Here is a 25,880-nt window from a genome sequence, read left to right as displayed (position 1 = left end):
ATTTCCTGAACACAGAGGTGTCTTTCCACCAGAGCTGCCATGTGAGACTGAATCCCAGGAAAAACTTGAGTGCAATAAAGGAGAAGCAGGTAAGATAATTGTAGTTCAGGTTAGGAAGTTCTCCATGTGGCTGTAAGAGACCCTTCAAAGATCCTGCAGCACAACTGCAATACTTGCTGAGCAGGATATTGCAGGACAGGAGCCGAAGCCCACGCGTTTCCTCGCGTACGTGTTTAAGCCTTGGTGCAGCCAGGAGGAGTCTTTCACACAGCACTCAGCCCCAGGTATGCGTGGTAATACATACAGTTTTCCAAAAGCCCCTTTATAACAAAAAACTGTATTGGTGCCTTAAAAGTTGAGACAACAGGGAAAGGCGTGAAAAACATTGGCTTCAAAATCCTGAATTGATATGATTGTGGGAGTCTTATTTCTATCAAGCGTTGTACAGCCCCTTGAGGTACGTAGTATTCTTGTATTCATTACGTTTCTAAAAGAGGAAATATAGGAACATGTAGCAAAACAGAAGGGTGAGACTTCTGACTGCGGTTAATTGCGACAAGTTGGTGACAGAGAGATCAAGGAAAATTCCACTTGCAGACAGACTGTTTTTTCTCACTTCCAGACGCTAAAAGGGGTTTTCTGTTTTGCATTCTGTTCTTTTTAATTTTACCTGTTGTCACAGAAGTTATCTTTCATGAGAATCTTTTCCACAAATTCCTAAATGCTTTTAGGGGTAGAGCTGTCAGATGTGCTTTCTTGAGACATAGTTCCCAGCACACGGTGACTGTGCAAAGCTGAAGTCTCCTCATCCTGTGGCAATTATCTGTATTGCTCAAAGTGACGCTGCCGGTGAATGACAACAATGGATAAAAACATACGAATCAACACAACTGCAAAGGTACGTCTGGTTTTTTTGAGTACAGCATATAAACTATTAGGGAAAAAAGGTCCTAGAGTAGGGTTTGATGTTTGAACTGAGCATGACGCTTGGTGATGTTGGAAATACTTGGTATTCTCACCTTGAGGTGGACGGAGGGCTTTTTACGATGCTCACATACCTGATGTCTCCCTGTGCTTTTTGTTGTGACAAAACTAGTAACTGGAAGAAATGTCTTCCTGGGGAGGACTTTGAATAATGTAAGATTCCCAAACAACAAATAACTGTGAATAAACACATTCGTGAAATAATAAATACGTAACTTCAAGGTTCCACCTGTCGTACTGCTATCCTGTAGTAACATCTGAGACATGGTTATATTGTCAGAGACTTTCAGTGACAGTCCGGGTGACCTGTTGCAGGATAGATAATCTCCCTATGTTACATGCAAAACAGAAGACATTTTGAAGTACTATATTTGTTTCTTTTGAAAGACCGGAACTAGTTTAAAAGTTTTTTTTACATTTATATGTATATTCATATGGCATCTAGTATAATTTTTTATATATATACACTTAGATAACATAACCTGCTGCAGCTATAGGGGTTAGAGAATGCTGACGTCTTGATTCAAAGTCAGTGCCTTGCTAGTCCAACTGTCTGCAAGTCTAATAAGCAATGTGATGGAATTATTATTTTCATCTTGGATTATGATCTCAGTGTATACTGTAAATAAACTGCCTCTTGGAAATTTGATACAAAATATAGTGGGGGGGGAAAGCTTAGTACCAGCTCAATGAGTCATTCTTTTGCATTCAAAATTTTCCACTGAGGCACGTAAAGACAAGAGGACTATTTTTCAGGTTAAGTCATCAGCAATTGATGCAGGACATCTTTAATTTCTATACAGAGAAGAGAGTTTCTATTTCTAGGTACGATTTTTTCAGTTTTCTTAAATGGGTTGCCAATGGCTAAATAAATGCAATGGTAGCAAACTGATTTCCTGTTCCACTGTGAGATCTTCAGACGCAGCCATAGCACATCCCGACAAATCCAGCTGAGAAACAACTGAAAGTCAGATTTATTTCTGCTGTATAATTAATGACCTGTTTATAAGGTTCCTACTACCCTAGCAGTACTGTTTATTATAACATTTGAATGTTACACTTAATACGAAAATACTATGGATGTGTTTTTTCTACTATCTGGACTTCTTGAAGCACCACGTGCCAACCACCAGTAGCTTTACTGTGACAGGTAACACTCTGCAATTATCACTGTGCCCCAACTATTGCACCTTCACAAGGAAAACCGTTTCTGAAAATGAATTCAGTATGTGAGCACAGCCGGAGAAATGATGTTACTTCTTTCTTGTTGTGTATACACCTGCGACACAGTCTACACAGGAAACATTGCACCTCTTGGTGCAATTTAAAGCACAGTTAGTGTGACGGGCTGTGCTCGGGCTGCGCTTGGGAAATTGTTCTCATACTGTTTGACAACATTTTCTGTGCTGCTGCCAAAGGAAAAACAGAATTGTTTCTTAAACACACAGTAAGTCAATCTGAAGTTTGTTTCTCCTTCCAAAATGCCCAGTTCACATATTCCTATCTTGTCCACAAACAAGCCCGTGAAGAACAGCATGAGATTTGTTCCTGTGGGCTCCTCTGCACCCGGGGATGGGTGCCTGCTGTCACCCCCCAGCTCCATCTCAAACACCTGGGAGCAAATCTGTGCTTCAAAATAGGATTTGCCAGAGCTAACATATTGAGCAAGGAGTTACTTAAATAGCCAAGAGGAAATACTGGAGAGAATGGTGAAGTCTCCATTTTTCAAGGCCTCGGACGATAAATTTGGGGCTATTCTCAGGGATGCAGTCAGGTGGAGGTGGACTCGATGCCCAGTTTTCCTGGGGAAATCTTAGGGGTAAAACTTTAGTTCTGTCATGGACAAAATGGGCTCAACGCAGGGAATTTTCACCTCATTTAATTTATTGGCAGTTAGCACAAACTTCTAATCACTGATTCGGCTAATTGAGAAAGAGTAAGCCATGAACAATTAAGCAAGCACTTAAGTAAACACCTTTCTTCCTCCTTTCCTAGCCTCAACTTGCCTTATTTTTGTGTGGGGTACACTCAGTCCGCCCCAGTTCCTTCAAGGAGGCGACAGTGGCACAGGAGGTTGAAGCTGGGGGAAAAGCTCCCCGGCTGCTGCTCTGTGATTACTGCCCATTTTCTTCTGCTCCTCTGTGCCTCTGTCCCTGCCCCGGCGTGCGTCACCCACAGTCTGCAGAAGGTGTCCCTGCCCCAGCGTGGGTCACCCACAGTCTGCAGAAGGTGTCCCTGCCCCGGCGTGGGTCACCCACAGTCTGCAGAAGGTGTCCCTGCCCCGGCGTGGGTCACCCACAGTCTGCAGAAGGTGTCCCTGCCCCGGCGTGGCCGGGGTCCTGTGTGGGATTAATTCAAGAGAACATTTAATTGTATTTGAAAGTAGTTTTGTGGCCACAAGTCGTGGCTTTGTTACTTGTATTTCTGGATCATTTAAAATGCTGGTAGCACCTGAAAAATTCCGGGGCAGTAAGTGAACGGCTGTTCCTTATCTTCCGCGTGGAGTGTTCAAACTAGTAAAACTTCTGGTTGTAATATTAAAAAAAGAAAAGAAAAACCCCAAAGACATTCAAATGAGCTGCTTTGTGCCATGAATTCTTTCCCATTTGGACAACTGCATTAATTGCTTGTCTGCTCCTAGCCCCAGCCCAGAGGAGTAGATTTTGTTGAGATAGCATTTTCAACTCAGCATTTTTTATTCAAGATGCGTTGCTTTTCTAGTTACGTGATTGTGGGTTTGGGAGCGAGTGCCTAATTTATCTTGAAGCTACTGTGGAAAGAGGAAGGAAAAGACTTTTGCCAGAGAAAACGGAGCATGTACAAAGGCAAAACCAGTAGAAGTTTGCAAACCCCAAGATATTCACAAGTACAAAGCAGTAAAACCTGTGCATTTGCATAAGCATAACCTGGGCAGAGCTGTTGCTGAGCAAATAGCAACTATGAATAGTTTTAAATAACCCTATTAATAATCTTAAAGAATTTTTTAAAATAATCAAAGAAAGAGAACACTTCAGCTGCAGTTAATGTTAGCTTTCCTCAGCAGGTTTTCTGCCTCTGAAGAGTGAGATTATTTTGCAGGCATTTCTGTAACTACAGAGGAGACCTGTCGTTTTCTAGAGGCCCGAACGTGAAAATTTCAATGTATATAAACCCGCTTTTAAGTACAAAAAAAAAAAAAAATATCCGGAGTAAAAAATGATGCTGTAAAAGGTGTAAAAAGGCTTCAAAACCCCATCCTCGCCGTCCGGCTCAGCGCCGCTGCCCTGTGCGGCCCGGCTGAGCTGCAGCTGCCAAGCAGGGAAGGCCGCTCCCGGGGGCTCTGCAGCAGGACACGGGCCGCCCGGCGCCGGGCCCTCCGGGCCGCAGCAGCTGCAGCCGGTTGCAGCCGGCAGATAATTCTGCGACGTAATTAGCTGCCTGGGGGCTCCGCGGCAGCGCAGCGGGAGGTGCGGGGAGGCTGGGCGTTTGCTCCGCGGGCCCCCAGCCAGCCCCTGCGGGGGTCCCGCCTGCTCCGCCGGGCTGGGCTTGGAGAGAAGGGGCTGGGGCAGATCACATCCTCCCCCGTCGGGGATGGCGTGACGGGGGAACGGGAGACGGCAAAATGAAGGTCAACGTAAGTACTAGATTCTCTTATTTCTGTCGCAGTTGGGGCAGCGGCTTTGCCTAGTGCAGTTGCAGTGGAAGCGGACGTGGTGTGGGGTCCGCGTCTGTCGGGACGGCTGTCAGAGCGCGCCGTCCGTCTTGTCTGCGGTGCTAACAGGGCTCATGGTCTTAATTTTTAAGATGCAATCCAAGTTAAGCTGAAAAAATCGCTGTATCAAGAACGACAGCCAGGTTAGGAAGGGTACGGTTTTGTATCATGCATGTTAGCCACTAATATGCATTATTAATAAAGCTACCACAAATGACCCTGCTGGCCGTTAGGACACCCCTTGCTTTCCCTATGTTCCTGGAAGCAATGAGCAACACTTGAGTAATACGTTGTCTCAAAAAAGATGATGTTTTTTGCACTGACTGCTAGAAAATGGGTAATGGAAATGTTTTAACTACCTGAGTCACTCTGATGAAGAAAACGTCAAGTGATTTCAGTATGGGCCACGTGAGCCTGGGAAAGCCTGTGCTCTCTAGGATAACGATTGACCATGTCCTGCAGTGCTCTTTGCACAGAGAACTGAAGCTCGAAAGAGGAAAGGAGCCGTGCAGCGTTCAGGTTTAGGAAATACCGCTCTGCTCTGGGAGGAGGGGGGAATAAGTGGATGCATCAAACCCATTTTATAGTCACAGGTTAATACTCTTGCCCCGACTTCCAGCAGCGCAGACGCCTCGCATTAGCTTGCTAAGCAGAATTTCTTTGGCTGTGAAGCTACTGAACCTTTCGGCCTGAGGCTGCAGCTGAGCCCTGGCAGCTGCGACGGGGCAGGGTCTGCGCGGCCACCGCGTGCCCTGCGCTAGCGGCAGGGCAGGGGCCGCGATGCACGCTGGTGATTCGCGCAGCCGAAACACCGTCCCCTCCTTCTCCCAGGGAAGCGTTCAAATTTCAGATCAATACAACTTTGTCCAAAAGGGTGGTCTTAAAAAAAAGAATTAACGTTTTGGGGCAGGTAACTGCAGAGAGCTGGAGGAAGCCGCAGCCTTTGGGAGTTGCGGTGTTGCTGCCGGTTCATTGTGAATCGGAGAACAGCCCCCGGCCTCTGCCTCTTCGGTTGCCGTCACTTCTGCCACATCCAGGGAATTGGCAGAAACTCCGCTGCGGGCCAGATGGGATGGACGCGGGGATGGCATCCTGTCCTGCTCCCGCCCCCGGGGAAGAGTATCCAGCGGTCACCGCAAATGAAAAACAGGCAACATGCTCGTGACAGCCCATCCGAGGGACTTCTTGCCTGTTCCCTGGGCAGGCAGAGGAGGGTGAGCAAGGCTCCTGCTCCATCGCGTCTCTGCGAAGCATCTCCCGCTGAGGAGGCGGAAGGAGAAAACTTGTGCGCATCAGAACTTTCGGTATTTTTAAACCCACCTTTGGAAAGAAATGTTATAGTAAAATTCAGATACTAAAAGGTTCAAGTAAAAAATGTAAATTAATTTGGTGTATATGGGCAAAAACGTTTGGATAATAGGAGGAACCAAAACCCAGAAGTACGTACATATTCCGTTTTTTAAATATCGGGAAATGGCCGTTTATTTTTCCTTGAACTTGGGCATGAGACCACACATGCAAAAATGCTATGAATGGGGAATGAAACCCTGATCACACTGAAAACAGTAGGGGTTTCTGTTGGCTTTAGCACAGCTAGAATTCGATTAACTACATTTATGGAGAAAGAGAGTTTGGGGAAAATTAACGGAACTGGCTTGTAAGTCCCACCTCTGCAGCACTGACTAATGTGAATCTGCACCATTTCCACCTAAGTGGTTCTGCCTGAAGCTTGAATTTAACCATTCGGAATTTAAAACCTGATTATTAGCACCCAGTTCCACCCTCCAAAAATCAGTTAAGCCTTGAATAGGCAATAAAAGCCAGACCTGATGTTGAGGCTTGGTTGAAGCTCATGCAAAAATATCTGAAACTTCTGTATAACAAGAACACTTATTTTTCCAGAATATATAGGCAAAACAAAAAATAAAGTAGAAGGGCCTTCTGCAAGTCACAGAAAACGTGATACACAAGTGGGATGCGCAAACCCCGCAACTAGAAGGAAGGCACATCCATGTAGAGAAAGGTCTGAGCATTTAAGATAAATTCTTCTTTTTTCTGTGGACGTTGGCCATGTGAACTCTGTCTACAAGAAACTGAAGTGGGCAAAACCCAAATTGACTCGGTTTGGTCTGCCATTTAAAAGGGTCTTCTCTGGGAAGCGTGTTCCCAGCTAAGGGGCAGCGGAGAATGTTTATTTCTTCAGCTTTGTCCAGAGGTGAAGAGATTAACTGGAAACAGTTCTGTAAACATGTCAGTGGGTGTCACTGATGCATGAACGTAACTGTTTAGCAAACGCAACCTGCTGCCTTCAGTTGTATCTTTTCCTTCTCAAAATATTTTAAGTCCCTTTTTCCTGCGGTAAAAGTGCTTACAGATTTTTTTTATGTGCAAAATGCAGCTGAGAAATATTTATCTTCATCCACAAAAATCCCATTATTAAAACTGTCTTTTCTTTTTTAGATTCTCTCAACAGGTTTTTTAAGAAGCGCATTTAAGACAATAGATGGAAAAAAAATATTTTGTTTTTTAATTTGAAATGCTGTGAAGCACTACGGTACCCATGTATCCCATGAAATAGTACCTAGTAGTGAATTGGTGTTTCCAAATACAAACTGAGTGGGAAGAGGGGAGTACAGAAATTATTTGGGCAGACTTGCAGGCAAGATGCTCCAAGTGAGCATCACTTGATAATCGTGAAGGATTTTTCTAGAAACATTTGCATATATTCTATGAGGGTGTGTTTTTCTGTTGCATAGTACTATAGACTAAGGATAGGTTTTGGAATAGGGGAGGGATCAGGAGATCTTGGGAATAGTGAGGGGTTTGCCTTAGCACAGATATTTATCATGTATATGGAGCACAGCTGTCAGTCTGTGTGAGTGTTCCCATTTTGAGGTTATCGAATTTTATATTACAGAATTATACAATTTTATACAAGTATCAGCTTTACTGGCTCTTAATTAAAATTTTCCCATTCTTCATTAATAAACATGAGTTAACAGCTTTCATTCTGAAGACTCCCAAGGGCTGTTAGGTTCTGTAGTGGGAGCATTGCTGGGATTGCATATGCAAACAATAAAGATGTAAAAATTCAGATTTGTAGGGGGAGTCACTATCTTAACATCTGAGCCACAATCCAACAGAAGGAGACACGCTTCCAGCTCCATGAGAACTCTTCTTCACACCGAAGTTAACTAAACCTGTGTTACCAGAGGTCTTGTACTGTAAATCCATCCAGTATGGTTGGCTCAATATGTGTAATTAGCATTGCTCTAACGAGGTCATGGACTCTGGATGGGGGAGAACAACGTCTCAGGAAGAGGTTGCAGGGGACGCAACCCTCTGTTTTCTAGGTCTGTGCTCTGTCATCGTCGTGTTATAATCTGCTCCGTGAGAGAAGAGCAACAGTGCTGTCTGCCGAGGCGCTTCCTCGTGGGGCGATGAACGGGCTTCTAAGATGTTCTTTGTCTTGGGAGATTTTTTCAGGGCTGGTGACGGGGAAAAAGCAACAAATGTCAAAGGAGGAAAAACACTTTGATCTCATCAGTGTTGCTTTAGTACTTATTACACGTTGGTTATTGTAAGGGCACATTAACGGGATCGCATAAAATAACAAAGAACTATACACAGCTGGCCCTCGATGACAGTGTTAGACAGCCCGTTTCCGCTCCTCTGGTAATAAAGAAAAAATGCAGATCCCGTTGGCCCCGAAGCGCAGCTCCCTCCTAGCTAAGCGTCCCGCAAGGGCTCTGCGACCCTGGGAATGCCGTGCTTGGTTATGGCTCATGGCAGGCCAGAGCTGCTCCTGCTTACATGACAGAAGGGGCTGCCACAGTGATTCTGTACCTGTGTCCCGGTCAGCTGCAAGTGTAGATAGGGCCCCGTTTCTGACCGAGAGCCCTGCGTTAGCCTGTGCTACAAATAACATCTCCAGTTACGTGGAGTGAAGACCTGGGAGACCTTGGGTGCTGTCGGATCAAGCACTCGCTTGCCATAAACCTCCTGTAACTTTTGTCTTAGCAAATTGTTCCTACTGTTATTGGGATCACAAAATCAATTGGCTGGGATGACTTCTCTTAAAAGGGTCTCAAAAAATGAGATTTCTTTGAAGAGCAAATTGGAATAGTTTTGGCACCCGGCGGTTTGTTGGTAACTCACTGTCTGTCTGTGCGTGAGCAGACGGAGCCCGTAGGGTGCTGAGCTGCGGAGCTGGCTGGGCTGGAGGCTGGGAAGGGACAGACAGAGAAGGGTGCGTGGTGGTGCCTTACCCAACCTCACAGCGCTTCGGTTTACTCAGCATGGCCATCCCCTCTTCATGGGAGTATTGCTGGGGGTTCAACGGCAGTGGAACGTGGACGTGACCGGTCTAGCTTTCGTAACTGACCCGGCTCAGCGGCTGCAGCAGGTTTTTTCTAGCGCTGTGGGATTCGGTACCACCTCAAACTCCACTAGAAAATCAGCTAACCTATAGCAAGCTCTTTGCTGCCAGAACTTCAGTGCTTTCCAGTACCGAAGCCAGCTAGTTCAATGCTTGCTTTTAAGTATATCCTATAAAATAACTAAACAGAGCACCTGTGATGCCAGGGATTGCTGTGGGTTTGTTACAGTTTGTTTTACCAATATCTGTTTCAGCATCCTGGGCTAGTATGTGTTGAATCCACAGCTGGGACTCCTTAAAAACTGATAGAGCCTGTATGAACAGTATTGCCTACATTCCTTTGGCGATAACACTACATAAAAGAAATGCTTCACAGGTCTCTTCCACACCAGCCCTGGTGTGATCGGGTCCTGAGATGCTGAGTGAGCAACCAGAATGCTTGGAAACTGGTGAAGCTGCACCTCAAATACCATGTTCAGTTTTGGGCCCCTCACTACAAGAAGGATGTTGAGGTGCTGGAGCGTGTCCAGAGAAGGGCAACGAAGCTGGTGAGGGGTCTGGAGCACAAGTCTGATGAGGAGCGGCTGAGGGAGCTGGGGTTGTTCAGTCTGGAGAAGAGGCAGCTGAGGGGAGACCTTACCGCTCTCTACAACTACCTGAAAGGGGGTTGTGGCAACGAGGGTGTTGGTCTCTTCTCCCAAGTAACTAGTGATAGGACAAGAGGAAATGGCCTCAAGTTGCGCCAGGGGAGGTTTAGATTGGATATTAGGAAAAATTTCTTCACCGAGAGAGTGGTCAGGCATTGGAACAGGCTGCCCAGGGAGGTGGTGGAGTCACCATCTCTGGAAGTGTAGATGTGGCACTTCGGGACATGGTTTAATGGGCATGGTGATGTTGGGCTGATGGTTGGACTTGATGATCTTGAAGGTCCTTTCCAACCTTAATGATTCTGTGGAAGTAAACAAGAAATAAAGGAGACTTAATAGTCCTGCAAATAGAGGAGCAAAGGAGAACACAGAGCAACATGTAACAGCAGACCAGTTTGACCTGACCTGTTTTTACACCTTGTGAAAAATCTTCCTCCTCCTGTGTTTTGGGGGAGATTAGAATTCAGCAGAAATGAAGTTACCTCAGTGGCGTGGTGCTGCTTGTATTGGTTTTTCTGTGTATTGCTGCAACTTTCTGCCAGGCTATGGGTACTGAAAATATACAGAAGAGACTGTTCAGGGAAGATGGGGCGGGGGGGGGGGGGGCGTGTTTTGTCTTAGTGGTTTGGATTTTTTTTTTTTTTTTTTTTTTTTTGGCGCTCTCATCCTCATGTTGCACTGCAACAAGAGGCCGTCTTGTGAAAGAGTTCTGCCTGGGAGCTTCCTGTAGTTTGCTAGTTACAAATTGCTAATACATTCTGTTGCACATATTTCTGCCTTTTTACAGATTCTTTCGTAGACTAGTTCCAAGTCAAAAGGATAAGAAATCTTCATTAAAACACCTCCCTAAGTTTTTCTACCCTTTTTACAATGCACTGAAAAATGTCACCAAGGGCTGCAAGGCAGTTAGATCACTAATGCCTTTCACTGTCACCTGGAATCGTATCTACCAATGGCTGGCCTGTTGTGCCAGTGATGGGCTGGTACTCCTGAAAGAAAATAATGAAAAAACTGATGTTGCTGTGCACTTACACAATACTGAAACTGCGAGTGGATGGACAAGATTTGCTCTCCAACTCTATGGTACTGACCGTGTGTCCTCAAACTTGAAATTTAATTTAGTGCTGCCTTAGGTGGAAGAACCTTTTCTTTTCTTTTTTCTTTTTTTCTCTTTCCTTTTTTTTTTTTTTCCTTCCCCTCTCCTGTTTGAGAGCTCTTTTGACCTGCAGAGGTCTGACAACCTTCCAGTTCATTCATGTTCTGTAGTCTAGAGCTTGGGGCCTGTCTCCATCACTTTTCTATTTAAGGTCTTAAATTTTTTTGTTTCCAGACCTACAGATGGGGTATGAGATGACCTATGAACAGATCTGTTGTTCTAGCTAGGTCACATTTTCCAAGGTGTCTTATAATTTTTTTGAATCTGCTGGTTGGCTTGTGATTGAGATGATTTCAAAGGTTCCTGGGTATTCGTGTTGCCTACAAACATGAGACCACATGCCCTAATTTGAGTTCCATAAATCGGAGACCACCTTTCAGAATTTGAACCACTGTGTTCTGCTTTGAATTGGTATCTCGCTGTGGGCTGCTCACCCTGGGATGTTTGCAGAGCTTTATTGGCAAAACCAAAGGAATGTGCGCTGTGCTTCAAGCGAAGAGACCCCTCTGTTGAAAACGTTTGTGACTTTCATGGTGTAAGTTTAAAATTTAACTTTTCTCATTCAGTGTGGGTGCCTTTGAATATATTCATCTGACTGCCAAATGAAATGTTGGTCAGTTGAGTTTTGACAGCCTTGCTGTGGAATACCTTTGCTGCTGAATGGAGCTTAGATCTCCCTGTTGCTTTCACCGACCTGGCTCGTCTCTCACTTCCCTCGTTTTGCAGCAAAGCAGACCTAGCAATGTCTAGGAAAAGACATGAGAGAATAGTTGGAATTATTTCTCCTGCTAATACCTGCTGCAGTGATGTTTTATTGTTGCTGAAGTATCACTGATGGGAAGAATACCTCCTCACTCTGCATAACTGATGTTGTAGCCTACAGTAATTATTTGCAGAAATTCTCGCTGATGTGTACAAGCCAAATTCTGACCTAGTGAAAAATCAGCATCTTTAATCTAAAACAAACGAGATTTCAGATTAGACTTGCGTAGTTTCATACACCGATTAATTAAAGAATTAGGTCCAATAATGTGTTTAGTACGCTGTTTCCACAAGAAAGAATTAGCTGGGGAAATGTCGGCATTTATATGCTTTCTAAAACTGTACTGTGAACCAAATTTTCCTCTTCTTTATGTTGGTGCAACTATGAAGGACAGTCTTGTTGTCTAAAGCACTAGACAGGGGCTCAGTTCCTGGGTTCAGGCTTCCTGGCTCTGCCACCAATTTCCTGCCTGTGCCTGGATAAGGCTCTTCGCATTTCGGTTGCCTGTTTGCAAGAGGGGGACAGTGTCCCTGTGCCCATCCTTTTCAGGTCTGAAGAAGAAGAGGGTCTGTCTTTCAGTGCGTCTCTACAGCATCCAGCAAAAAGGTTAAGGCAGATCTAGAAGTATTGCTGGTGAATAATAGGAAAAGTTGACTGTTTCCCTTTTTTTTTCTTTACATTTGCAACAAGGTCATGTGAAGCCTGAACCCACGCCGGGCTGCACTCTGTGGTGGGGTTCCTGAAGGCCTGACTTCAACACAGGTGGTTCAGAGCATTTGGCATTGTCCAAATAGAAAGCGGGCTCCCATGTTCAGGGCAAGACGACTGTTTTAACCAGGCTAGGACATAAGGTAAATGGGACTGTTGTCCATCGCTGGCAGCTGCTGATGGACGAGCCGATGTGTCACAAAAAGGCTGTTGTTCATGGCCACCCTGATGAAGAAACGCGTGCTGCTACCAACAGGCCACTTGCATCAGCTGAGCTGACAAAGTGGTTTTCTGCTGCTGCAACTTCAAGCCAGCTGTCGCCTTACAGCAAATGCTCTGGACAAAAATACAAGGCATCACGTTTCCTATTTGGGCACTATCTCTTTGGACATTACTTGCACTTTCCGATAAGGAACTAGTGCTGAAACACAGCCGGTGTCCCTCTGACTGGAAAGCAGTCAGTCTCGTTTTAAAGCTGAAAGCAAACGGTGTTTTGTCCCGAAAACCGCGACGTCCGCAGCGCGCTCTACCCTTTGCGCAAGTGCCTCGGGTGAATAGAGCTACCTGCTGCTACTGCTTTTCATTCTCCTAGCTGTCAGCCTGTAATGAGTAAGCAAATACCCAAAATAAATATGCTGAAAATAAAACGTGGTCATCTACACAGTCCTGACTGTCAGAAACTCATGGGCTTCAGCTGAGACAGGTAGGGCTGCCCTGTGGTAAAGCAGCTGGGAAACACGAGTATTTGCTACCTCACTGATTTTCTGCAATTTTAGGAAAGTTGCTTACTCTCTTATTCCTTGGTTTCCTGTCTAAAAAGAATTACAGTAGGAGTTCTCCATGAAGATGCTGAAAGACATACTGGAGACAGAAATATTCGGATGCAGGTGGTGTCTGTGTGATGGAGGGAAACACAGACACTGTTTTGGGTGTGCTTACCTGAATTTAAGCTCACGAACGCACTGACCTGTCGTGAAGACTTAGGAGCCAGCAGACCTATTTGTTTGGTGTCACTGTGTGCATAACTAGATTTTTCCCTGAGATAATGTGTCACAGAAATCATTAGCCTGGGATGTCCTGAATCAGTAGGATCCAACTCTAGAGAGTCTGGGGTGGACGGGGACACAGCGAGCTGGAGCCTGGGTCTTCAGAGGTGCTGCAGCCCACCGCTGCTCTTCAGCAGTGTTTCTGCCGCTGGTGTTGCCACTGGGCACGTATCAACCCCCTTAGCATTGACATTCTGTTTTCTCTTTTTTTCTCTTTCTTTTTTTTTAACACAACCCCCACACACACCACCACCACCACCACCACCCTCTGGTAAGAAATAATTAGCCTTTCTCATGTGCAGTTAAGTCCTCAGATAAATTGGGCAGCAGGCAGGGAGGCGTGAGTTTTATTTTTGGATGGTTGATGCATTTTCTCTGCAGCTTCTAACAAAGAATTTGCAGAATGCCAGTGGGGAAGTCACCTATTTTTTATATACGGTTGTTGTTAAAGTCCAAGTAATGAGCATTACCAATGCTCTGCAAGAGCGTTGTAGGGGGAAACGTGGTGAAGAAACGTATCACAGTATTATTATTTATTTTTTTACTGCACTGAACATAGCCGATGCAGGCCGCAAACATTTAGCTCTCTGAAACCAACGCACTGAAAAACATAGCTTAATGTGAAAACCGGTGGACTTGAATTAAATTGAAATTAAGGTGAAGATAAAGACCAAACCAGAAACTAATGGACATCTTCGTTGGTGTAATGGTGCAATGCCGGTGTTACCTCTCTCCCCAGAATCCCTTGGCGAAGGCGCTATACGACAACAAGGCGGAGTGCTCGGATGAGCTGGCCTTCCGCAGAGGAGACATCCTGACGGTCCTGGACCGAAACGTCATCGGCAGCGAGGGCTGGTGGAAATGCTCCCTCCACGGCAGGCAGGGCCTGGCCCCCGCTAACCGCCTCCAGCTCCTGGCTGCCTCCCAAGCTGTCCTGCCGCCTCCTTCCCCCCGGCGCGACTCTGCGGAGTCGCCAGCGGGCCAACAGAACATCTACCAGGTTCCCTCCGTCCCCAAGCCTACCGTGTTGTCGTCTACCTATGAGAAGATGGAGGGGTGGGTTAAAGCCCCAGCGAGGATCTCTACCCTGCCCGCCCAAGGAACGTATCAGGTACCAGCTGTGGCTGCGCAGCTGCTCAGTGAAAGGACCCAAAGCTCAACAAACCAGGTAAGAATATAAGCGGCTATAAAAGTAACAAGTGGTATTATTAAAACAGCCTTTGGGAGCAGGAAAATAATAAAGGCTATTGGCCTGAGCATTTCGGTGGAATTTGCAGCAAAGCCATTCAAATAAGTGGTGTTTAGGAAACTCTCATCAATTCTACTGCAGTTTATAGCATTATGTGAGAAATGCTGCTGTGGGCAACAGATGAGAGTCTCAGTATTCTGTAGTCCCTCACTTTTTTGACATTTTAAAGCAGCTGTAAAATAGGGCAGGAAGTAAAGAATATAGCATTTGTTTGGAAGAATCTAGAAGTTATTTACAAACCTACCCTGAAGTTAAAATAACACACACAGAATTTCCTCTTCTGATGGTCTACAGCAGGCATCCATCCAGAGTCCTCTGGGCACATGTAGGGTCTTTGCATCCAACTGCACAGGAAGATGATTTGTAATTAAAAAAAAAAAAAAAAAAAAAATCACCCTTTGCTGTGTGATTGCTGCCTTTGGTCTAGTTTCTACTATTTCCAGCACCTCAGCAAGCTACGAGTGCTGCTGCCCCTCTCTCCTGCTGCTCCAGGTTGTCACTACACTTGCGCGGGATAGCGGCGCCTACGGTGGCCATGCTGGAGGGCACGGGGCTTGGCTGCGTGGTCTGAATCCACTTCTCTCCCAGCCTGTTTTTGCTGCTGCTGAGAGGGTGACCAGAGTGCATGGGATGAGAGCAGCCACCAGTCCCCCCAGTTACGGGGGTAATTGCAAACCAGGCTTTCCAGGGTTTCCTTCCAGCTGCCTGGCCTGGCCTCTTCTTTCTCTCTGCTCCTTGCATTGGGTGTTCAAATGCAACATGTAATTTGACCACATGTTGCATCAAGTAGTCTTAACGTCAAAAATTTGTACTTTCTTTAGCGTAAAATGAATGGGGAATCTTTTATAATAAAAAGTAAATAGATCAGGTGGAGAGGGAGTTTAAATGCAAGTTTTTGTGCTGTCCCATAGGCTCTTCAGCCCTGGGTGGCTCTTTATTCTGTGTATGAAAATCATATTATTTGGAAAATGAAAGAAATTCAGTCCTGAACTATATAGCCTTCCAGACTGATTTAATGGTAATTTGGTTTATGAGACTCAGCTGGACAGCTTTCATCCCACTGTGCCGAAAGGCAAGTTACAGAAACGGAGGTGCTGGTTCCTTCTGTGTGGCAAGTGGGTGCTGGAAAAGGGACAAACTTGGTACATCTCTGGTGAGTGAAACCCAGTTTTCAGCGCTGCAGCTGCACATTCAGCCTTTGCATAGAGTTGCCATAACTGCAAGCTCAAACTGAGTAATAGCCACAAAAGGCCCTTTTGCACTTGCTGTGATCTGACTTCTCCGCATTCCTAATCCTAAAGAAGGCATTTGCAAATTGAATGTGAGATTGACACAAATTTTCCATGTTGTGCCAGCAAATCAGGCCGAAAATGTCATCTGTTATTCTTTATCTGAATGAATGGCCCAACAGAAGAGCTCCTCGGCTATTCCTGTCTCTCTGTCATTTCATGTGTTTATATACCTCAGCCGTGTTTACTCTCACGGAGAAAGAAGAAAAAAGAAAAAAAAAAAAAAGTCTTAGCCTGCTTTATGATTTAGAAGTTGAGGTTTGCCTGAGCTCCTCTCGCACGATGTCACAGCTGTTACCGCACCAGCTGTACCGTGGTGGTCGCAAGCCGTACGCAGACGCGTGGGGAGGCTCGGGGCGGACAGCCTGAGTGCAGAATGACCGCAGCGCTCCGGACCGCCCCGCGTGGATCCCGTGGGACAACTGGCAAAGTGGCCGGCATACTCAGCTGTCCTCTGAGCAGCTGGGTAAAGCCACTGTAAGTCTTTGAGGGAGCTGATTGAAAGCAATAAAACAAAACAAAACCCCCCAAAGCCTGTGTGCTTTCACCCTGTAGAAAAGCCTCATCACTTCTGCCTAATACACAGGGCACCTTCTTGCTTTACTGCGACTGAAAGTACTTTAAAAAAACAGTAAGATGTGATATTCAGTGAGTTTCCTTTTTGCTGTGTACTGAGTAAGATTTGTCCGACTGAAAACAGACGTGGGCTGAGGATGGCTTTCTTGATCCCACTCATCCGTTACCTTTTCTGTTCAGGAAAGTCTTTTCTGCCTCTGTCTGCAGGCAAGATGGCTGATACCGCAGAGCGCTGAGGCGGTTTGTGTTCGCTCTTCAGATGAGTGAACTTTCTTCAGATGAGAGCTAAGAGCTTTCACAAAGATGAAGGAAGCAGTTGTAAAGCTGGAGCCTTGTTCCTCTGCCGTATTTCTCCTAAATTTAGTCACTACAACACTCCCTCACATGATGGGGAACACTACCTCCAATTGTAAATAATTCATTGTAACACAGCGGTGTTTTTGTGGGTTGGTAGTTTAGAATACTCCATTTACAAGCCAGCTGTGGAGAGCCAGGCTAAACCCATGCTAAATAAACAAAATTCCATGGTTTTGGAGTTGATTTTAAAAAAGTCCTTTCCCAACAATCATATTTTGGCATCTTAACTAATTGTCCCATGGATCTGGTCATAGCTCTTTAAATGATGTTTTAAGCAAATGGGAGAATTAGTCTCTAATTGACCTAAATAATGTAATTCCCCTATCAGTCTTCTCTGTTTATGGAGCCAGACAGGGCATGAAGGTTACTGTTTATGCCTACCAAATGAGTCAGTCTTTCAGAACTGCAGAATAATGCACCTCAGCCTGCAGCTTTTCGCTGCTCTTACTCCCACTAAATATGGCTTGACCTAATGGCTCTGTGAGACTGGAGAAGTAGAAATTCCCCTGCACTTTTTTTTTTCTTTAGCAGTTCTGCTTTTGGGTAGTCTAAAGACTTAAGTGATAACTGAAGCTGGATTTTCTCCAAATCTTTTCCCTCTCTTGGTTAGTAAGGCAGATCATCTTTGATTTGTATGTGCCAATTCTTATCTTATCTGAGATAAAGCATAAATGCCGGCAAAGGAGAATTATGGGGAAAAAGTACCACGCCTGCTTGTAAGGTTAGTTCTGGTCTACGACCCTCAGTGAAAAGCTGAAAGGTTTTTAATCACTTAAGAGTGAGAACTGTTATGGTGGCCTGTTCAGCTAATTGAGTTTTCAAAGATGTCCTGAGCTTACTGCTCACTGCAGCTTTCTCATTATTGGTTTTTCTCCCCCTCTAAGCACCTGCTTACTCTCCCAAGAGCATGCCGGGCTTCAGTCCCAAATATCAGGAGTGAGGTGTACGATGTTCCATCCACACAGCGCCGGGAGTCCTTCCTCACGCAGGTGAGTCCTGCCACAGCCCCCTCCTGCAGCTGGGTCCCTGTAGGACCTCAGAATAGATTTTAAGGTAAATTCTGGTGTTTCCCTGTTTGCTTTTTGTAAAATTTGGCAGAAAAATCTCATTTTTAGGGAAGTTCAAAACCCAAAGCAGGTCTCTCTTGAGTTTGTTAGACATTTAGAGAAGTGTGACTTAAATCTGGTATGTTTATTAGAAACATTTTCAGTTTTACCGTTACCGAGTTCCAGGGCACAGATGTGAATTCTCAGTATCAGAGTGTGAACCACTCTGCCTTGGTTTATCCATCAGGAAATGTGCTATGCCTCTGTGCCATTTGATCGCCAAGATCTCAAAATGTTTACAGAAGAGTCACTAGTACATGTACAAAAGGAAACTAAATGTCACCCACACCACCCACCTCCCGGGCAACAAAATGCAAGGGATTAGGTCATGTAGCCATGACGCACTTAGGGTAAGGGCAACACGCCGATTGCATCTACCGCTGAAGCGTCCTGGTACGCAATCTTGCTCTTGATACCGTGCTTCCCTGGGGAGAGTGGATGTCGCCGCGTTTCCTCTGCGTCTCACTGCAGCCTGCGCAGGTCAGGCTGGGTCAGATGCCAGGCTCCGGCCCCATCCCATCACCTGCCTCACAAAGGCGTGTGTGGGGCTTGAGCACGTCTGCAGAGCCTCCCCACGCATCTTGCCCACTCTGGCAGCACCTGGCAGTGCAGAGTTGAGCCCACTCTAATTCATTTATCACCAAGTTATCCACAAACTTCTTTGTGTTGCCCGCTCTGTTGAAGTGGGGTGATCCCTGCCGAGACCCAAAGCTGGCCGTGTAGGTGGCGGCTGCCTTGCACCTGGTGCCCACCGCCCTCCCGTGCAGCGCGGCGGGAAGATGCTCCAGCAGCTCTGCAGCAGGTAGAGCTTGACCCACGCTGTCCAAACTAGGAGCTACCTATGACCCAAAACCCTTTGGTTCCACCGAAGTCTTCAGTGGGCTCTGAAAAGGATTGAAGCCAACCTGGTTTTTTTTCCCCTTTGACCAGAGCGGTGCCACTCCGCCCGCTGCACGAAAGGGCTCTCTGCTGGTCGGATCCACCCAATGTTTCCAGGAAGAGCAGAAGCAGCTTTACAACATCCCGTCCAGCCCAGAAAAGGCAGGAGCTGTTACCCAGAAAGACTCACCAGCAGGCAATGTAAGTAAGACACAAGAGTAGTATCTCATTACTATGATGTTGGGCACGTGAACCTCCCTTGAGCTCTGTTTGCTGGTGAGGATTGCGGGGATAAGACCAGCACACCTTCAGTGCAGTACCTTGTCTTTCATGTTAAAGGGGCAATTACCGCTGGCTCCTGGATAGTCAGGGTACCTGTCGGGACGAGGACTACCACTGCGTTTGCATCTGCTCATTGGACTGCAGGCAATTCTCTTCCATTACCTTTTTATGATAGTGTGAAAAGCAAATTCAATACCCTACATTCTTGAATGCCTGATTGTTTGGAATATTTAAGCAGATGGAAACTAACTGTTCCCATTCCATGCAACACTCTGCTGCCACCTTTTTTGGGAGTGGAGCACACCTGGCTTTGGGGGCAGCCTTGAGAGGGGTCCGGCTTCCCTTCTGCTCTGCAGTTTGACAAGTACCATTCTTGAAGAAAGGGCTGATCTTAAACTTCATGACAAATAAAATGCCTCAATGAAAACTCTTTATTAGTTGAGTGCCACATATTTCGGGTTTCCTGAACAGTTTTGGGATCCAAGTGAATTTTGACAGGCTCCTTAGCACACAGCCCCAGGGCTGACAGCAGGACTGGTGCTACCCAGAACTGGGACGCTGGCATATGAGCACTTGCTCAGTGAAGCTGGCATTCCCACCATCTTCATGGCTGTTAACGATTTACTGACCAGCTGCAGCAGCCTGGGAGCAGATTTCCTTCGGGAGACACAGTTTATTGTTGCTTCCAAAATGAAATTTTCTTAGAATTCTTTGTTTATGGGCAATTCGGAAAATTCTGGCTTTGGTCTGAAACACCCTTGTCTGGGCTCCCCTTCTCGTGCATGTCTCGTGCAGATGGGGAAGCCTGACCTGGCCAGTTCTTTCTAAAGTTTTTATTATGTAACAGTACCGTCAGTTGTTTCTTGTTGCTGTACCCTCCTACAGCTCCTTGCAGTCCCTCATGCTTGTGCTTCGTGCTTGTAAGGCATCCAGGTACAAGCTGTCCCAAAGTGCTTTTTAGCATTAGTCTGGATTTTCTTGCACAAGAAGTGCGCTTTTTCCAGCTTAGAGATTTCAGCTGTGCACACACATTTTTAAGGCACTCGGCAAGATCTGTATCCATCTGACCAAACCTGTATCAAGTAAAAATTTAAACTCATTGCAGTTGTTTGAGAATAGTCAGTTGTGTCTGTTGGTGATTTTTTTTTTCAGGATATATATGTTAATGCAGGTGAGGATACTGGAAAAATCAAGTGTTTTCTGACACAGAGGCTAATAAAATCTTACCTCCTTCATACTGTAAAACTGAGTGTTTGATGTTAACCTACTAATAAACTGGCATTTCACTTTTCTTGTAGCCATTTCAGAAAACTGAAATTTTCTCACCCCCAAGGAGCCAAGGAAGAGCTCACAGACTACTGGTTGGGGACACAGCTGTATGATTTAATCACCTGTGCTCAAAATATGTTAACCTTCGTATGTGCAGCTCGTGCATTTTAGAAAGAAAATTAAAATTATGGACTAGCCTTTTTGTGGTGCAGTTCCATTGACATTACTGGAGTTGCCCACATTTGCATGCTCTGAGAATTCAGTTTTGTTTCTTACTTCTGGTATAAAACAATGCTTATAAATCCTGTGTGCTTTGTTGCAGTTATATGATGTCCCTCCCAAAAGAGAAACTGATGTTTCAGAAAATGAATCTCAAAAAAAGTCCTGGGGCCGTTACAATACCTTGCCAAATCCCCGAAAGTCAGAATGGATTTATGATATTCCAGTATCACCTGAAAAAACAGGATTAAAGGAAAACCCTCCTGGCCATTCCTTGGAGAACCAGGTGCTGTACGATATACCACCAGCCAGGTACAAGGCAGTAACAACAAATACTGAAGCCAAAGTTTTAAATCCACAATTATACGATATTCCACCAACACAACGGAAATTAACGTTTCCAGATGTCCATCTTTATGATGTTCCATCCTCACGGGACATGCTCCTTTGGCCACAAAATGGTAGCTGTGATGTACCCTCCAGTCTCCTGGCTCCAAAGGCTGAGAATCAGATCTCTGAAGAGAATGTTTATGATATTCCAAAAGTTTTGCCCACCGCTTTGCAGTCCAAGAAGGAGATGGAAAAAAACAGTGATAGTTCTGGAGACCAAGCACACAGTGCTCTTTCACAGCTCTCAAGAGATGCCAAATTAGAACAAGACACATTATCTGTTTCTAGCGTGGACAGCAGAAGCAGCACACTCTCTACATCCTCAAACTCTTCTGCTGAGTCTTTTTCTATGTCAGTATCGGAAGAGCCTGCCAAAGAATTTAAACTGGACCTTGACGTAGCCATAGAGACACTGACTAGATTGCAGCACAGTGTATCCAGCTCAGTTGCAAGTTTAATGATCTTTGTGAGTAGTAAATGGAGATTACAAGAACACCTAGAGAAAAGCATTGAAGAAATCCATAGAGCAGTTGATCACATAAAAGTATCGCTGGGAGAATTCTTGGCCTTTGCTCAAGTCGTAAAGGTAAATGCCTCTTACCTCACTGATAACAACCTTCAGACCAGAATTAAAAAACAGCTAGAAATTCTTATGAACTCATTCAAAATTTTAACAGAAACAAGAGAGGCTCTAAACAACTGCAAGTGGTCACTAGAGGCTTTGGTCCTCAGGAAACCTCAGAACAACCCAGATGATCTTGATCGCTTTGTTATGGTAGCCCGCACGATTCCAGATGATCTCAAGAGGTTTGTATCCATCATCATCGCCAATGGTAAGCTGCTTTTCAGGAAGAATGAGAAGGAACAAGAAATGAGGCAATCAAAAGTGAACCCAGAATACAAAATGGCAAAACAAATCACAGTGCCAAGAAGAATAGAAGTAGATTCATTTCAAAGAAATACTCCTGATAAACCAAATCAAAATCAGGTCTCTTCTGAGAAACCAAAAGAAAATGCCACTGAGGACTGTGATTATGTTCAGTTACAGGTTAGTATAACTGGATTTTACTATCTATATTCTTGATAGTTTACAGATATTAAGCTATAAGCACTATTTTATCTTTGCACAAGTGCCAAATTCAGTTTGTACTACTTCCTATTTTCCAGGCTTTATGTGAATTCAGGATTTTGTTATAGTAGGTAGCGCATGTAGAATGATCAGTGATGTTAAGTAATAAAGAGAACCGGTGTTTTGAGAAATTACAGCCACCCAGCCAGCCCTGGGATAAGATTTGTAGCTTGTCCGTTTAAATTCATTTGAGACACAGCTTTTAGCTGGGGCTTAGCAATTTGTTTCATATCTTTTGACTAGTAGTTCTCTTCTTGCCAGTATATTTTGTTTGACACAACTATACAAGAAATGTTAACTTTCTAACTGGGGTGTATTGGAAAGCATCCTTTCATTGAAAATTTTGATTTAACAAATTAACTCTTGCTGTGAATTATCTAATTTATTTGTTGGAATTTTGGATGTTTGTTAGAATCATTCTCCTTAGAACTACTGAAATGTCTACTAAGAATATAACTCCCTTGGTTTCACAAAGAAATGCTGGCTTGTCTTTAGAATTTAGGAAATGTTATGTTTTGTTAATGTTGGTTTCAGTCTTAGATTTTGTAGGATCAGACACGAAATGTTTAGTAGGAAAAAAACTACAGTTGCTTCTAATAAGTGTACCATTGTTGTCCATAACATGCAGGCTGCATAGCAAGTAGTTGTTTCCCCCTGAAATAAGAGAAAAATGCATTTATATTTAAATATTTTATGTAAACCATTTCAACTTCGCTTTCATTTTGATTTGTAACAGGCACAGAAAATCATGTCAGGTAACGAAGTAGCAAAGAAGAGTCCAGATTCAAAACCAAAGGTATTTCTGATTTTGAAGACTGTTACTTATGAGGACTTCTAGTCCCTGATTTCTGTGCTTGCTAAAATTCAAAATAATTTGTACTTGGACACACATACCTATACATAGAGATCTATTTGTTTTCTCAAAGTTCATTTTCCCAGAACTAGTTCTTTAGAATTACTGCTGAAAACCCATGCAAAACATTTCTTTTCCTCAAATGTAACAAACCACTTTGGTTTAAAGTCATGCTATTTATTTGCTTGCCTTTGTGTATCATTTGGGATAAGGCTGTGAGAGTTAGCATTTCAAAATATCTTGCAATGACCCTCTTGTTACTGTACCGTTTTAATCATTCATAACCCTCATGAAGTCAGTACCATTAAAGATCAAGTCTAAATGTTTTCTATTACCTGAAAGCTTGAAGTCCAGACTGTATAAAGGATTGATGTTAGCTACAGCACTTTGTGTGCTATCCATTATTAAAATCATGAAATCTGTTTAGGGAAAAAAGGCAATCAGGAGAAAATACCACTTTGAAGTCCACTACTTTATGGAAAGAGACATGATTGTAAAAGACTCCTGGGCTGGGAGTACTTTGGAGACTATTAACTAACAAAACTCCCTGTAAGTGAAGAACCTGTGGAGAATACAGGGTAGAGCAAAGAAAGAAACAAGCAGTGTGCCACCAAGCTGAGTCTGGTTTTTTTTAACCTTTTTCCAGGTTTTGCCATCTGCAAAAAAGACTGTAACTCAAAGCAAGCAGGACGCTGCAAAGAAGATCGCTCTCCCGGAACACTGTAAGCTGTGTTTTGGTGCACTTCACAAGGCAATTGGTGTATTTACTAATAGTCTGAGCAACAACCAGCCACCGGAAGTCTTCATATCCCACAGCAAATTGATAATTATGGTGGGACAAAAGTTGGTGGATTCTCTCTGCCAGGAAACTCAAGAAAGAGATGCTCGGAATGACATTCTTCACAGTAGCAGCCGGTTTTGCAGCCTCTTGAAGAATCTGGCTCTCGCCACCAAAAATGCTGCAATACAATATCCAAACGCAGATGCCATGAGGGAGCTTCAGGATCAAACTGAGGAGCTGTCTAAGTATACGCAGCAGTTTAGAGCAATGATGGAATGAAAGACATGTTGCTGTTTTTGCAAATTCTCTATTGTTGTTGCTCCTTTGGCATGTGGCAGCCGAGGGGAGCAAATGCAGCTCAGTGACACCAACTTTCAGTCACCTCTAAGAACTCCTGCCGGGCAGTTCCTTGGGTGCTGGTGCCCTTTTAGCAGGTAGAGATCCACACAACAGCAGATGCAGAAGAGGAGTTGTAGAATTAAATCTGTACATACTTCTGCATTGTTCAGATCCTGCCTGGAGATGTCATCATCTTAGCGGTTGGGCAGGAATGTTTGCAGTGTATTAAAGAAAAATTATTTTATTATCTGGCTGATTTCTTTTTTTTTTTTAATTTCTATATAGGTCAGATAAATACATTTTCCTTTTTTTTTTTTTTTCTATTCGGGTATGTAAAGTCTCTCTTCAGATTTTGTTACACAATGTTCTGCAACTTATGGTATTCTCATCATCAGTTGTTCCTTGAGGACTTTACCAAAACTTGTAATTACAATTTATTTTTTTTTAAACAGCTGCAAAGCTAATTTTTGTTTTTAACGTAGAAATTCAATTAATGTATTACAGGACAAAATGTGGCAGGTACTACACATACCTAGCTGTTAATGCTAAATGCTCCAGCTGGTGTCTAAGCACAGAAGGAAAACTGACTTGGAGTCCTGGCTCCCAGTAAGGGTACGCACCTCAGCCATCCCAGTAAGGGTACGCACCTCAGCCATCCCAGTAAGGGAGCGCACCTCAGCCATCCTCCGTTGCAGCTTGAAGCCATTCGGAGCATTGCTCCACCTGAAACAGAATTTATTGTAGTCAGTAAATATGCAGAGGCTTTGGACAAGCTCTTTCCACAAACTGGAAAGGCAGCGTTGTTTCTCCCATGCTGACGAGGCTGCCCCGGGGCTTCTCATACCAGCCCTTATGGCGTTTTTCTGTGTAGTCATTAACTTCATCCCTGAATTTGCTGGGTCTGAAATACAACAAGGACGAAGGCCCAGTAACCACCCAGGTAGCCTGCTTGTACACCTGCGCTATTTGTATTTTCCCTAATTAATTTATTTTTAAGTTTTTTAGCTGAAATGTCGAAGTTTGGCCTTTCTTGGCAACGTTATACCTGTGTCTTTGCCCTGAAAATGGACAAGGAGTTTTATGAGCAGTTAACAGCTGATTTGCACTGTAACAGTGCTCACACTGTGTCTGTGGAAAAAACCAGCTCCGTCATCTTCCTCTGTTTTATTTTCACTTGGCAATCACCGTGGTTTATACCGTTATTTAAACGTCGACATTTGTAAATATTACCGTTTGCACAGTTCCACTGCGTTTCACGTTGCTTTTGTATGTTTTGTATTAAACTCACTCCTGGAACGACCGAGCGTTTGTAGACCGTTTGTAAGCTGCCGTCGCAGCGGCAGAGCGGGCTGCGGGCGGGAAAGGCGGGAGGCGTCTCCTCAGCGGGGGGCAGCTCGCGGCCCAGCCCCTGTCAGCCCGGCCCAACTCGGGAACAGCTCGTTTGGCCATAAATCCCCCAAAGTGGGTGTTCTGGGTGGGGGTTCCTCACAAAAAAACTGGGAACCTGCTCCGCCGTGGCGGGGGCGGGCAAGGGAGAAGGCGCCGGCTGCTTCGCCGCCCCACCGGGCGGGGGCGCTGTGCCCCCTCCTGCGCACGGTGGCACGTTCCGCACCCCTCCGACACTGGCCCGATGAACTCGCCCGACCTGGCCCGCCCCTCCCGCCCCTCCCGCCCGTGCGCTGGTAGACACGCCCCCAGCCAGTAGGTCGCTATGGAGCAGCCGTGACGCTCTCAGGGCACCCCGGAAGTACTTCTCTCCCGGAAGTATGTAGGCGGGGGAAACGGACCC

General features: G+C 44.9%; 1 protein-coding gene across 4 annotated transcripts; it reads left to right on the top strand.

The window, feature by feature from the left end:
• Nucleotides 1-853: 853 nt before the first annotated feature.
• CASS4 (Cas scaffold protein family member 4) lies at nucleotides 854-25,047 on the top strand (the record flags this gene model as incomplete). 4 transcript variants are annotated; one of them, XM_082007044.1, is made up of 7 exons in its annotated part: nucleotides 863-898; nucleotides 14,113-14,541; nucleotides 17,729-17,833; nucleotides 18,881-19,030; nucleotides 20,703-22,037; nucleotides 22,855-22,914; nucleotides 23,618-25,047. In XM_082007044.1, 7 exons carry the CDS (start codon nucleotides 863-865, stop codon nucleotides 24,029-24,031), a joined length of 2,529 nt encoding a protein of 842 aa, XP_081863170.1. In that variant the 3' UTR covers nucleotides 24,032-25,047. The 4 variants fall into 4 exon arrangements, with proteins under 4 accessions (XP_081863172.1, XP_081863170.1, XP_081863169.1 ...); XM_082007046.1 differs by lacking the exon at nucleotides 22,855-22,914 and having other exon boundaries at nucleotides 854-898; XM_082007043.1 differs by lacking the exon at nucleotides 863-898 and having other exon boundaries at nucleotides 13,240-14,541.
• Between the last annotated feature and the right edge of the window lie 833 nt (nucleotides 25,048-25,880).

The sequence above is a fragment of the Phaethon aethereus genome (assembly GCF_964289735.1).
Source record: "Phaethon aethereus genome assembly, chromosome: 16".
In the NCBI taxonomy this organism is placed as follows: Eukaryota; Metazoa; Chordata; class Aves; order Phaethontiformes; family Phaethontidae; genus Phaethon; species Phaethon aethereus.
The sequence above is the reverse complement of the archived record's forward strand: the minus strand, read 5'-3'. Positions and strand labels throughout refer to the sequence as shown.